Raw genomic sequence first — 15,586 nt, 5'->3', positions numbered from 1 at the left:
TTAATGGGAGAAGCCCCTTGTTCTCCCTGCAAGGTACCAATGATCCATTGGTATTTGAAGATAATATTTCATGTGCCTAGTACATGAAAGACATTTAACAAATGTTTGTTCCTTTCCCCTCTCTTTGGATTGATGCCCAACAAATGTTCCATAGGTTTATTACCCTGTAAACTCATCAAATCGAATGGGGGAGCTTATCAACCATCTTCCTGATGTTGGTATCTTCCCCATCTCATACCCCTGGGAGGGTCCCCTCATCATTTCCCACCATAGAACCAGCTCATTTACAGTGAATTCAAGATCAGTTCAGGACGGACCACCTTTCATTGGTAAGCAATGAGTGAGTAAGAAGTTAAAATTCATCTACAGTTCCCGTGTGAAGGAATTGGTACAGTTTTGTGAGCCATTTTTTGCCCACATCCTCCAGAGAACACTGATTTTTCTAGCATGATGGAGTGTGGCTTGGAGCTGTTGCTAAGAGAAGAATCTTAGCAGAGACTCCCAGCTCCAGATGTTCCAACTCCTGTATTTCTTCTAGTACATTTGCAGACATGGATTGTTTACTTGGACTCTAACTGGGTTCCTCTGGTTTTTGGTCCTCCCTGAATCGATTGCCTATTTTTCTGAGATACTGGGAAAAGACCAGTTTGAGTTCCTTGTGGCTCTCAATTTATTAATGCCTTAATTCAACTTATTTAGTCTAGAGTTGGAAATATAAATGTTGTAACTTATTTTGTTTGCATTTCTGCCCTGACTCCCTCTCTCTGAATTCCCACTTAGATTTCATCTCTCTTTCAACTTGTGTGACCCATAAAGGCTACTCTGTATGCTAGAATATCAATTAAATAAATAGAATTAAAAATAAAAGATACTACATTAAACCTTTCACTAACTTTCACTAACAGGTGGGTTCCAAATTTCTATTTTTCTGAGGGAAGAGATGAACCGAGAGACTATTTGTGAAGGTCTATCCGGGATTCCCCCTATCAAAGTCACAAAAAGGGGAAAAGGAGCAGTCTCGTTATTGATGGATGATGGTTCATTCACCCACTCCTTCCTGTGGACACTGAGACAACTGTTTTTTAGTTAATCACTAGTGTCTCCAATGTCTCTGATGTTACTTTGCACTGCCTGGGTCTCACAAAGTCACTTTCCATGCTATCTCAGGTGTGTCTCAGTGTTTGTTCCCACCTGCATCTTCATCTTCTAATATGTTTTCTGAAAAGAAGTTAATTGTTTTTTCTTTAAAAGTCCTACTATAGTTTGACATCAATGATTTTAGGATACTGTCTTTATATTAAAATATTCCAGACAATTCATCTTCCACTGTGTATTTCCTGTTTTTTTTTTCCCCAAGCCTAAAAAATCTAGGAGAGAAAATTTAGGTTGTTTCAGACTTGCATTACATTTGTTTAGCCTGTGTTTTCTCTTTATGGTTCAAAATATTCTGAGGGAATAAGGGTAAAGATCCTTTATGAGAGGTTAAGTGGAAGACTAAGATGATAATTCTTCTGCACAGCGAAGTTAGGAACAGTTACAGCAATGGGCTGGTAAAGGTTTAACAACCAGCTCCCCCACCCAAATATAAATTTTTGTAGAGTATTCCTATTATCATCAATAATCCTATTATCCCAAGCTGTCATCATCTCTTGGATTGGAAGATTCCATTATCAGATGTCAAGTCTATATTTGAGATTCAAGAACCTCCCTCAAGCCACTTGGACAAGGACATGAAGCTTGGCAGATGCTTCTGCTTTGAGACACTATTCATTGCTTCTAGTAAGGGGATAGGAAGAGATAAATCTTTCCCCCTCCCCAGTTCTCTGCTCTAGAAAAAAGGCACAAGAGAAAAGGGCAAAAAATGTTTGCACTCTGGTTAATTTTTATTCTCACCCTCAACTTCCCCTTTGTTGGGGAAGATTCATTAGATTATAGAACCAAAACTAGAACCCAAGGTGTAAAGTAGGTATTGACCTAGTGAAGACTTTAGTTTAACTATTGAGAAGACAGAAAAGCCCCCAGCAGTGTACCTGATACAAACCAGGTGGGCAGTAAAAGCTCATCTCCATGGTCTCAGCCCAGCCTGCTGTGCTAGAGAACTGAACTAAAAAAGGAATTCTCTAAGTGGAAACTGTCCTCAATCAGTCAGCTCGTACACAAACAGGATGATAAACAACTATGAATTTAGGGATTATAGCTTAAAATAATTGAGTAATCAACTAACTAATTAATTGATTCTCAGATTTTTTTTTAACCTTTGCTATAACTAGGATATTTATTACCTTGTAACTGAAAGCCCTTTTTGGTTTTGGAAACTTCAGGCTAAAAAATGTATCTTTGTTAAATTAGGGTGCAATTTTTTCCTGGTTCCTCCTTTCCATGGGAGACACCGGGATTCACATAGAGAAGCCAGTTCTTTTCTTCTTCATGGAGTTTAGGCAAGCTGTTTCCTTATGGATGATTTGTTCCTTAATTGTTCACCATAATTGTTATATATTTATGAATTTCTTTCCCATGACATCCCTGCACTGCATTATCTTATATAAAAGAAAAAACAGATGACTTCTCAATCCTCGCCTGATGTGATTAATAACCACGATGTGTAGATATCTGAGAAATTTTGATTCCCATAAGCAGACAGGAGACACATCCCCAATTCTGCACGAATGAAGCACAAGTAGACTTTCTTCCCAAATGGAAGTCCTAAAAGCAAGGGACTTGTATTGATATCACAACCTTAGGCAAGCTCAGGCTTTCACAAATAGAAAAATCTAAAGGCAGAGAAAAAATTAATAATAATAATAATAATAGCAAATGTTTATATGACATTTTAAAGTTTGCAAAATGCTTTCCAAATATATGTTATCTTTACAAATACCCTTGGAAGTAGGTGCTTTATCAATTTTACAAAAGAAGAGACAGGAATTAAGGCAATTGTCACAGTTATTAAGAGTCTCAAGCCAAATTTGAATTCTGATCTTCCTGATTCCAGGCTCAGTGCTCTATTAATATGTATTAATACACAAACATGTATTCTGTTTATGTATGTACATGTGCATTACATGCATATTTATCCATAGGTTTTATATTAATAATATGACATATAATTTATATATAGGTTTATTATCTATAACATACATATAGATAAATTCACTTGCAAGTCATGACATCATCTTCCCAATGTTACAAAGCTCTTTGAGAATGAAAGACAAACAACAATCATATATTATTATATCATATAACATTACATGGATATTCCATACATTATTCTATTATAATATATAACATTACATTAATATATGCACATAAAATATAAATAAATGGATAATTTTAGATGTATAATTTGTATATATGTAAACACGCGTACATATAGATACATATACATATTATAAAATGGAGTGTAATTGAGACACTAATAGATTGTCATTGGAGTTGTGAACTAATCTAATTATTCTGGACAACAATTTGGAACTATAGCCAAAGAGTGATACAACGGTGTGATCTAGTAATACCATAACTAAGTCTGTATTTCAAAAAGATTAAAAAACAAAAAAGTGAGGGAAGGACCAATTTGTACCTATTTATAGCAGTTCTTTATGTAGTGTCAAAAAACTGGAAATTGAGGGGGATGCTCATCAATTGGGGAATGGCTATGGTTATAATGCAACATTACTGTGCTACAAGGAATGATGAGCAGGTGGATTTCAGAAAAATCTGGCAAGACTATATGAACTGATGCAAAATGAGCCAGGAAATATTGTACACAGTAACAGCAATATTATATGATAATCAGCTGTGAACGACTTAGCTCTTCTCAGCAATGCAGTGATCTAAGAAGGACTCGCAAAGAAAAATGCTCTCTACTTTCAGAGAAAGAACTATCGAACCTGAATGCAAATGAAGCATACAATTTTTCATTTTCTGTATTTTTGTGTTATTTTTCATTGGATCTGTGTCTTCTTTCATAAAATGATTAATATGAAAATATTTTATGTGATTGAGTACGTATAACCTATATCAAATTGGGAAGATAAGGGAGGAAGGGAGAGAATTTGGAGTTCAAATAAAAATAAATGAATGTTAAAAGTTAAAGACATATAACTGGGGAAAAGTAAAAATTGTTTTTTTTTTAAGCAGGTACTTTGTGAACTCTAAAACATAGTTTTATCATACTTTGTGAACTCTAAAACATTATTTTATCATTACAGTTTTGAACCTTTCCATTTTATAAGGAAGGGAGCTGAAGCTCCGTGGTGATGCAATTCTTTCAAGATTATATTGAGATTGTAGGTTAAAATTTAGGATTTCTGACATTCTCAGATAAATTACTCCACCTTTTTGGACTCCTCTTACCTGTAAAAGATTAAACTGATGATCTCTGAAGTCTGAACCCAAGCTGCTAGGATCTTAGCATTCAGAGCTTTCCGACACATCGGGCTTCATGCCTCCTTTGGTCGGTCTAAGAAAGTCTCATCTTAATCCATCCCAAATAAAGCCCCTGGAGGAGAGTCTTAAAATGTGGTGTAATTGCTTTAAATAGGGGTGAGTCAGAGTTGGAGGCTTGGGGGTCCCCGGATCTAGCCATAAGAAAGTGGGAGCTTGAATACAGTTGCAGCTCCAGGGCAGGCTCAGCCCTGGTCCCCTGGGAACAGAACAAATGTGAGTTGTAGTCCCTGGGTGCCCATGGCAGCTGGCTCTGGGCAACATGATGCTGCAGACTGGAGCCACAGAGTGAAGGGGAAAGATGCTGCACTGGTCTGGTAAGGAGTTCGAGCCCCCAAACCATTTCTTTCCTCCTCTTTGACTCCAGATGGTTGTTTTCTAGCCTGAATGTGGCTATAGCAAACATCAGCCAATTTTTGCATTATCCATTCTGCTCCATCAGTCAAAAAGAGGGAAATGCCTTGGGCTGGATGGGTCTTCCCCACTCGGCTTCTAGTTCATTGCCTTGGGTGCCCTGTCTCTCACCCGTGGGTTCAAGGTCCAGAATGAGAGGAGGGGAGGGGATGCTACACCCGTGTGAAATTAGACCTGGAAGTACCTCCTGAAAGCTTGGAAGTTGGGACTCGCTGCCCTTCTCACTGCAGAGATCATGTGGCTCTGAATGATTTCTTAATCCCTCCAGTCCTCAGTTTCCTAATTTGTAAAAAGGAGGCAATTGGGAAGGGTCCTGTCTATTTCACAGGACTGTTATATGAGGGAAGTGCTTTGTAAACTGTAAAATAAAATTACTAGATAAACAATTCTGATATGGGTTTGTGGGTGCAGATTGATAAGATACCCCCATGGGGTAGGGTATTTGAGGCTGGGGGTTTCTTTCTCCCCGGGGATTGCAAAGTGCTCTGAACAACAAGTAGAATCTTCAATGAGCATCATCTATATGGGAGTACCTGGGAGATGGGTGCTTGCCTTGGGCTGAGCTGCAAAGGAAGGACTATGCCATTTATGAGGGGAAGCCCCCCACTCCAGGCAGGGCAGATGGAAAGTCATCTTTTCCCCTTTGTTCAGCAAGTCTGGTCTTGCTGCTGCAGCTGCAGCTTGGTAAGTACAGTAACCTTCTTCCCACCCCCAAATCCTCCATTTCTAGTAGCTACGAGTTGGCTCATGGGCGTGGGAACAACCATGGACCCTGGAAGCTCTGGAATTAGACAATGGAATATGGACTCCCTGCCTAATCACTCAATGTCCCTGATCCTCAGTTTACTCATCTGTAAAACGAAGGGCTGGAAGCAGACAGCCCATAGAGTCCACACTAAAGAGACAACCGAAAAACTTCAGCAGGCTGTTGATTTTGGAGCTGCGCCATCTCTAAATTTTGTTAGTCTCGTGAGAGAATTTGTGGTGAAGGCTCTAAATCTGTGATCTTGTGTGGGATTGTGGAAGGACTAGCTGATCCTTAGGGTACCTCCCAGCTCTAATTCCTGGGAGCTTCAATCTGAACTTTCCTCCTCCTCCTCCTCCTCCTCCTCCTCCTCCTCCTCCTCCTCCTCTTTTTCCTCTTCCTCCTCCTCCTCCTTTTCCTTCTTCTTCTCCTTCTTCTTCTTCTTTTCCTCCTCCTCCTCCTCCTTATTTTTTGAAAAAGCAACCTTTATTTGTCTGAAGTAATTATAAGTTTAAAAATTTAATATTTTAATATTATATCACTCTTATTATGACACTTATTATGATGCTCTTTTTTTTAATTTATTTTTTTATTATAGTAACTTTTTATTGACAGAATCCATGCCAGGGTAATTTTTTTTACAACATTATCCCTTGCACTCACTTCTGTTCCGATTTTTCCCTCCCACCCTCCACCCCCTCCCCTAGATGGCAAGCAGTCCTATATATGTTGAATATGTCCTAGTATATATGATGCTCTTTTTAAAAGAGTATAAATATAATTTATAAAACATCCAGTATCTAGTTAACAAACTAAAATAAAAAAATAAAAGTTTTATTTCTTTAAGGAAATTTAACATTTTACAATAAAGTTTGAGGGAATGATTTAATACAGATATAGCTTAAATTATGTTTTTATTGAAATGATTTCTTAGGCTGAGAATCTGAGGGTCTGTGTTCCAGAAGGTTTCCCCTGAGAGGGAAGCACTTGAGTCACAATGTCTTTTCCTTCTCTTCCCCAGGGGCAGCCTTCGAGCTCGTGTGCTATTTTACCAGCTGGTCCCAGTACCGGCCGGACCCTGCCAAGTACATGCCAGAGAATGTGGACCCCTGCATGTGCACCCACCTCATCTATGCCTTTGCCACCATGAGCAATAACAAGATTGCTCCTTATGAGTGGAATGATGATGTCCTCTACCCAAGATTCCAGGCCTTGAAAGAGCAGTCAGTAGCCAGTTCTGGAAACAAATGGGGTGGAGTGGGCAGACTGTGGGAGATGTAAATCAGGGGGAAGCCTGGGTCCCCAGTTTAGTCTCTGGGGCTGTAGCCTGGGTCAATGTGGACAAAATAGAGAGGGTTAATGTGGGGAAAGAACAATTAAAGTCTTAGGTCATGGAGCTCCAAAATCTAGGTGATGAGGACTAAATAATTTTATTTTCCCTTAATTGTTAATTAATTATTATTATATTATTTGTTATTATTATTTTAACACATATTAATATATTATTATATAATAATTATTAAGGGTTGGCATTTTTTCTCCTCCCTGCCTGAATTATCTGGATTTTTACTTCAATTTTCCACTTATCTCCATTCAGATAACATTCAGGCCCCAGATACTGATAATAGCAAGCATCCCTTCTTGCCCAGGTGACTATAGGGTTGTTTGGCTGAAAACCCAACAAGACAGGAAAAGGAAAGAAGCAATGATTCCTAATTTGATCCCAGGGATGGGATTTTGGGAAATCATTTGCCTCAATGGCCATAGGGAGGAAGGGAGCCTATCCTTGATTTAAAGAGGAACTAAATCCTTTTATGATCTGGACTTTAAAAAAAAAAGGGAAAAGAAAATGCTTCTGAGATTTCTATAGATGTCTGACCGAGTGCCCTGAGTATGTCCCTGGGTTAAGTAGAAATATTTTTTATCAAGTTAGATGAACATTTGGGGGTGTGTACTGGGAAATATCTCTTCACTCCTTTCTCCTAATTCTACTCGCTCACTTTGGGCATGTAGTTTGGTGGGCTCATCCCAGGGATGGAGGTTCCAACCTTAGGCTTAGTCATTGCTACGGACAGTAGGATGGACATTACTCCCTTTAAAGAAGGGCATGGGAGTCCCTGCTGGGTATACAGCTCTCTCTCCATCAGAACTCAAAGACTGAGATACCATAGGAAGCAGTTTCCAGGGTATTTGCAGGGGATGATTAAGTTCTAAAATCTCTACTTTTTCCTAGCAACAAGAACCTGGTCACACTCCTGGCTATCTGCGGGTGGAACTTCGGTACCCAGAAGTGAGAATCTTTCCTTCTCCGAGGATGGGTGGAAGGGATGGGAGATGGGGTCAGCTCTGATGTCTCAAGGAGAAGAGGAACCTGAGATTATGTGAAGGGGGCAATGGCTGAGATGTGACAGAAGGGAGAAAATCAGGACAATATTCCCGGAATAGCAAAAAACAATGGATTTAAGAAAGGGATGAATAATCTGTCTTGGATTTTTATCCTTCACTTGCTTAAGTACTTTTCATGTCTCAGAGCCAGTGTGGAATTAGTGAAAAGAGTACTGGAGCTGGGATCACAAGATCTCATTTGAACCGAATCTCAGACACTTAACAGCTGTGTGACTGTAGCCAACACGCTTAATTTCTCTGATGAAATCTCTGTTTTCCGATAAGAAAAATTTGAGGATTTTATTTATTTATTTATTTATTTTTATTTATATTTATATTTTTATTTATTTTATATTTATTTTATTTATATTATATTATGTATAATATAATATGATATAAATTTATATTATACATGGAGCTTTTGGGAAGAAACTTAGTGCGCTTTAGAAATATGAATTTAAAGCCTGATTTATGGTGTTTATTTAGGTAATCTGCCCCTGAGCTTAGTCCAGATGAGAGAAAGGGGAAGCATAATCACCATATTGGAATGGGAATTCTGGGGGATCTGGCCTTCATCTCAGGTCTTCCATTAATCAGCTGTATGACCACAAAAAAAATCACTTTTCTTCCTGGACCTCAGGCTCCTCAGTCATAAAAGGAGGTTTCTGAGATTCCTTCTAGCTGTGTGAGTTTACATTGACACTCTTGCTAGGTTCACCACCATGGTGGCCTCGGCTGGCAACCGTAAGATTTTCATCGACTCCGTGATTGAGTATCTTCGGCAGTACGGCTTCGATGGGATTGACCTGGACTTTGAGTACCCGGGGTCCCGGGGCAGCCCTCCGGAGGACAAACAGCGCTTCACTGTTCTGATTGAGGTGGGACTGCTATGGCCCCTTGAACCCCCCAGCTCCGAACCCCTCAACTAAACAGAAGCAGAAAACTGGAGGCCGTTTTCCAGAAATCCCAGGTCCCCAGACTGAGCTTAGCTCTCAAGGGCAGAAAAAGGGCAAGCATCCTTGCCACCCACATGTGCCCAGGTGCCATCTAGAAAGGCAGCATGTCTGGAAAGAGCTCGTAAACCTCCAAGTGCTATATTTATTGTGGTGTGACCTAATGGACTTGTTCATGGGTTTTTCTTGGTAAAGTTGCTGGAGTGATTTCCTTCTCCCCTTTTATAGATGAAGAACTGAAGAAAATACAGGTTAAGTGACTTGCCCAAGGTCACACATGCTGAATTAGAACCCAAATCTTCCTGACTCCAGATCTGGGGCTCTGTCCGCTGTACCCCCTAGCTGCCCCAAAATGCTGTATAAATGTTGGTTGTTATTATCAATTATCATGGATTTAGAGTTTGGATAAAAAACTGAGTTTTAATTCAATCTTTGCTCCGCAATAGCTGTGTGGCCTTGAACAAATTACTTTCTCTGAGCTGTGATTACTCCTATTTTATCAAGTAGTTATGAATATCAAATGAGCCAACACATGTATTTTGTAAACCTAAGAATGCTCCATAAATGTCATTTATTAGTATTCTCTAGAAGGCTTTTTTTTTTTTTCTGTAAAATAACACTGTGCTTCAAATCCAACCTGGATCATTTAGGCAAATCTCCATTTGCCACAGAACAAACATTTTCATTATTATCACAATCACTCTTGTTTTCTCTCCAGGAAATGTTAGCAGCTTTTGAGGCTGAGGCCCAACTTACAAACAGACCTCGACTGCTTATCTCAGCAGCTGTGTCTGCTGGCAAAGGGACCATTGATGCTGGCTACGAGATTGCCAAGATTGGAGCGTAAATTGGGCACAGAAGGAAAAATGGCCCACTCTAATCCAGGACATGAATTTGATTTCTTTGTCCCATTTCACAGGGCACCTACACCCATCGATCAGACTAGTCAACTAATCCAACTCAGGATTATGGAGAGGTCCTAATTATTACCTATAATACAACCCATTTATCAGCTCCATTATTTCCTTTGGATTAGAACCAATGACCATATTTTTACATAATTATCACTTTGAATAGTGTGAATTCAAATAGAAGTCATCACTTTCTCGGATTTGTACCAATTGGGGCCTAGTTATACTTGTTCAGTACACGTAAGGCTTTGGAGCAAATATTTAGACCAATGGATCCTGGCTCTGTGTCTATTTTTTTCTTCCTTCCTTCCTTCCTTCCTTCCTTCCTTCCTTCCTTCCTTCCTTCCTTCCTTCCTTTCTTCCTTCCTTCCCTCCCTTCCTCCTTTCTTCCTTCCTTCTTTCCTTCCTTCCTTCCCTCCCTTCTTCCTTCCCTCCCTTCCTCCCTTCCTCCCTTCCTCCCTTCCTTTCTTCCTCTCTTCCTTCCTCCCTCTTTCCCTCCCTTCCTCCCTTCCTTCTTTCTTTCCTTCTTCCATTCCTTCTTTCCTTCTGCCTTTATGAAGTGCCTATTATATTTCAAACATGAAACCCTTTGCCTTTTAGGAGTTTATATTCTACTATATTCTTCTTACTTTTCCTTCCTTCCTAACAATTGTCCTCCCTTCTTCCTCCATGAGAGTTATACACAAGTCTGTGAAGAACTGTCATACAAAAGAACCATTCAGAACCATTTTACTTGATCCCAGAGTGTAGGACTGGGAGAAATTGTTAAAAATTGTGAAAAGGCAAATTTACACTAAATGGGAAAAAAAGCAGTTCCTAATAATTAGGGCTCTCTTAGAGATGAATGGACTACCTCAGAAGGTATTGGATCTCTCCCTCACTGGAGGTCTTCAAGAAAAGATTGAATGATCATGTGCTAAGTATAAGACTAGTTGGCACCCACTGTATTCACTGTTTGGAAAAAGCAGAAGCTGGATGATCCAGATATTGCTAAGGGGAAGCCTTCATTGGATGGGACAGAGAACTAGATGTATATAGCCACAACTAATATTTTCAATATTCTTTCTTTGCCAGACTCCTGGACTTGATCAGTGTGATGACCTATGACTTTCATGGTGGTCGGGACCCGGTCAAGGGACATAACAGCCCCCTGTATCAGGGCTCTACTGACCATGGTGACTTTATCTACTTTAATAGTGTAAGGTTAAAGCAGATGAAGTTGATCCTGGCTCCCCTGTGGGGAGGGTGGGGAAAAGCAAGGTAACTTATTCCTGAGCCTCAAACTCGATGTTCCCACAGGCATTTGCCATGAAATACTGGTGAGACAATGGCGTTCCTGCAGAAAAGCTCATCATGGGGTTCCCCACCTATGGACGTACCATGAGGCTCACTTCTTCTGATGTGTCTGTGGGGGCTCCAGCTTCAGGAGCCGAGGCTCTATTGGACCCTATACCCGAGAAGCTGGATTCTGGGCCTATTATGAGGTAACCTCTCCAGAGAAAATCTAGGTTAGATGGTATAGTAGATCCAACAGATCTTATTTCCCTATATTCCTTCTGGTTCTATTCTCTTGATCCTTAAGAATGGAAGGGGCAATGTCCAGATAATCTTGGGAAATCAAGGGCATGGCTTTTGCACAAACTTGTCTTATCTTTAACAAGAGCTTGAATTGAAATTATAGGCCCCTAATATCAGAAAACCCTCCAACAACTCCTTTTCTTTTTATTAATCACTTGGCACCAGAGGATAGAACTGATAATTAAAAGTCCTCCAAGTAGAAGAGGTCCCTTCTTTCACAGGCTCTCTTTCATTAAAATGAATGAGGGAAAAATTATTTTCATTCAAGCAGTGGTTAGAGTAGCAAAGACAGTCCCTGGCCTTTTTGAAGAGGGGTGATTGGTACAGGGATGATTGGTCACTGGCTGTATTCATTTTAAGAGAAAGAGAGAGTTGAAGGGGAGAAGTTGAGGACATTTCTTACTGACGTACCCCCCAGCTGCTGATTTACAAGTGGAGAGAGAATATGGGTTTGCCATTCTTAGGATGTTATATGTACAGTTACCCAACCAGAGTGACTTTTACCTTCTCATGGCCGTAAGAGGATCCAAGAGAGCTTCCCCCAGACTCAAGGGTCTCCTTGGCTCCATTTCAACTAAAAGAATTGCTAACTTGAGACTCTCTGGTTAGATCTGCACTTTTTTACCTGAAGCTACCACAGCATGGATCGAGGACCAGAAGGTCCTTATGCTTACAAGGGGAACGAGTGGGTTGGATTTGACAACATTAAAAGCTATGAGCACAAGGTAAGTCTCCAAGTTATAAGTTGAGTGGGTCACTAAGGGACTTAAATAACAGAGAAAAGATAAAATTATAGGGCCCTAGAAATGAGCCATCTAGTCAAGTCTCCTGCCTAGTTCATGAAATCCTTTCCTTGGAGGGATTTTCAGGGCAAGCAGGAATCAAAGATTCCTGCAGAACAACAGGATTGACTTCTTCCCTTCAATTCTTGTTCTCTCAAATCCTGGTAGAAAAAAGCATTTTAAGAGAGAAAGCAGAAGCAGTAGAGGAGTTGAGGGCATTTCTAATAGATTCACAAGTATCTGAATTGGTCACTGGTGGTCACTTTTCCCAGATATCATGGAGGATTGTGGCGTGGTAAAAATCAACTCATTTCCTCAGGAGATCATGCTTTCTTAGGCATATATACCATGATTGACAATCATTGTAATAGGCCATCCAAACCTAGTTTTGCTTAAATAGGGAATAATTCTTGGAAGATATTGTAGAAACCAAAGTTTAAAGTGTATATATATGGAGAGAAAGAGAGAGAGAGAGAGAGAGAGAGAGAGAGAGAGAGAGAGAGAGAGAGTTGTACCTTTTAATAACCCCTTATCATGCTAAGAGCCCCTTAGATGGATTCTATTTTTGTTGCCCTGAATTGTCACTGAGGAGTCATCTTCATTCCCTTCTGCTGGACACAGAGATAATGCTGATTAGCAGGCACCTGATAAATATTGGTCAATGAATTTGTTTTATAAGTACAATTTCTGAAAGCAAATGAATTGGGCAGTACCATAGCTTGAGCCCTGGATCTTTATGATTTTGGGAGTCCTTTTTGGGAACTTATTTTAACTAGTGCTAGATCTAGAATAGTTGGAACTTGATAAATATTGGTCAGTGGATTGATTGTATACTTGTCTTATAGGTAGAATTTCTGAAAGCAAATGAATTTGACAATTCTATGATTTGAGCCCTGGATTTTTATGATTTGGGGGATTCTTTTGGGGACTTAGCTAGTTCTGGGTCTATAACAGTTGGAACTTGATAAATATCTGTCAATGGATTGATTATACACTTGTCTTATAGGTGGAATTTTTGAAAGAAAATGGGTTTGGTGGTGCCATGGTCTGGGCCCTGGACCTTGATGATTTCTTGGGTACTTTCTGTGGTGAGGGATCCTATCCCCTCCTCTCCAAACTCAAGTCTTTGCTTGGTCTAGAGACACCAGGTAAGTGTTTGCAGAGTCTCAATGCTGGAAAGGACCCTAGAGATTACCTAGTCCATCAGCTCCTCCAGTGCTTAAACTCCTCTATTACAGATCCAACAAGGGCAGTTGTACATCTATGGAAACAATTCAAGTTAAGGAGAGTTTGTTACCCCCAAAAGTGGCCAAGTTAGTTTTGGGCAACTCTAATTCTTAGAAATTGAACTGAACCCCAGATTCATGATGGCATCTGACCTGTCTAGAATATGGTAGATCTATTTCCTTCTTTTAACTGAGCATAAAACTTGTATTGAAGTAGTTTGGCATTTTATTTGCTTTTTAGGAAATTCCATCACACTAATAACATACTCTCAGCTTACAATCTATTAAAACCTTTATCAAATCCTGAGGATACAGAAGTATCACAAGTTAGCTGTCCCAAGATTTTGTCTCTATTCCCAAAGGCACAAAAAGAATCTAGGCTTGGACCTTGAAGAACAGTAAAACCTAGTTAGGGAGAAACTCAGAATAAGATGAGAAAGGCTGGAATCCACATGCTAGGTGCATGTCTCTAAAGGTCTTTAAGTTTTATAGATTCTTCAATCTGGAAATGGACTCATGTGGGTTGAATGGCTTTCCAGTCCAGGAATGGTTTCCCAAAGACTTTTTGTATGGTTCCTGAGATCTTTCTCTTCTGCTATGTAGGCTGTATTACCCCAGATCCTCCCAAGCCAACGCCTCCCAGCACCTTCTGTGAGGGCAAAGCGGATGGGACCTATGGTGATCCGGATGATCCATCCAGGTTCTTTGAGTGTGCCAATGGTAACACCGTGGCCAAGAGATGTGCAGATGGCCTTGTGTTTGATGAGAAATACAAATGCTGCAACTGGCCTTGAAAGAAAGAAATTCAAGGTGAAGACCGAACTTGAATCTTTCCACAGGAATTGTGCTTTTTCAATAAATACCTGAAACAAGCATATGGTATTTTTTAAAAACTACACAGGATTAAACACCTCTCACTAGGGATTTTTTAAGACAATAAACCTCTGAGGGAGGTAAATTAGATTGTAAGCTCTTTGATTGAAGAGCCTATGTATGGTGCTTTGCCTATTATATTTTTAAAACAGAAATTATCCATTAATGTAAGAAATCTTGGTGAGGAACTTCTTTATCAGTGTGTATTAGCATCTTTTTCCCCCCACAAATAATAGCTTTAGGAAGCCGTGTCAGGCCGAAAGGCTGGATAAGTTGTCCTAGGTTATACTACTGATCAGCATGTATCAAAAGAATTGATTTGAAGCCAGATCTCATAGACTCAAGTCTGTCTCTCTGCACTATCCCATACTGCTTCTCATGGCTTATAAACAGTGACTGATTAATAAATGTTTATCGAATTCAATTGTCAAGGGTGCAATGGGCAGAACCAGGTTTTAAATCCAAACTTCACAAGTCTAAAATCTGTGCTCTGCCCCCAATGGCATCATGTTGACCCTCAAATTCTGTTTTTCTGAGTGATATTATTCCTTGACTTACATTCATACAACATCTCCAGAAGAGTATTGGAATGAAAAGGATGGATCTTTCAAGGAAAACTTGAAGTCATTAAAATAACTGTAGTTTTTCAAAGTTTTTCAAAAATAATACCCCCTCCTTTTCTTATTGGTGCAGCATGGATTCAAATGCTTTCTCTGTACAGCATCTTGAACAAGTCAATGGGGGATTCAGTTTTCTTATTTGTAGGATGAATGATTGAACTAAGTGACATGTGAGGCTCTTGCAATGGTAAATTCTATGATACTGGTTAATTTTAGACATATGTATATATATATATATATATCTTTCTATGTAAGATTGGTGAATTCTGTAGTTTTATCTACAAATCTATGTGATTTGCGCATCACATAGGAATCCTGGGAAATATGCTTATTCATTTGAATGATCCTGTGCATAGAGATAGGGCAAAAAAAAATTTTTTTTAAACTATAATGGATCTCAGTGTTTCAGAGCTTGAGGCAATCATCACAATCTTTATCTAAAAAGAGAAATACCATTGATAAAGAATCCCTCATCAACCTTGGACTCTAATTTTGCATTCCCTCTTATTCAATGGTGAACGTTTTTTATTAGCTTATACCTGCATGTTATATGTCACCTCTTTTAAAAAAATAATCAAAGTCACTGGACAAGGTCATCTCTGTTATCTTATCTTTCAAATAATATTGGTATGATTTTGACATATCCATTTGTTTGG

At 39.4% G+C, this 15,586-nt stretch overlaps 1 protein-coding gene across 1 annotated transcript; it reads left to right on the top strand.

Annotated features, from left to right (window-relative positions):
- The first annotated feature begins 4,899 nt into the window (after positions 1–4,899).
- On the top strand, positions 4,900–14,231 carry LOC105750676 (acidic mammalian chitinase-like). Its single transcript, XM_031968708.1, is given in 13 exon segments — positions 4,900–4,952; positions 5,513–5,541; positions 6,624–6,825; positions 7,836–7,892; positions 8,700–8,865; positions 9,659–9,783; positions 10,926–11,049; positions 11,151–11,282; positions 11,285–11,335; positions 12,039–12,087; positions 12,090–12,154; positions 13,218–13,359; positions 14,041–14,231. Coding segments are annotated over 13 exon segments (1,386 nt in total).
- The last annotated feature ends 1,355 nt before the right edge of the window (positions 14,232–15,586 follow it).

Source organism: Sarcophilus harrisii, chromosome 4, assembly GCF_902635505.1.
Source record: "Sarcophilus harrisii chromosome 4, mSarHar1.11, whole genome shotgun sequence".
NCBI lineage: Eukaryota > Metazoa > Chordata > Mammalia > Dasyuromorphia > Dasyuridae > Sarcophilus > Sarcophilus harrisii.
Note: the sequence above shows the minus strand (reverse complement) of the source record. Positions and strands in the feature narration are given on the sequence as shown.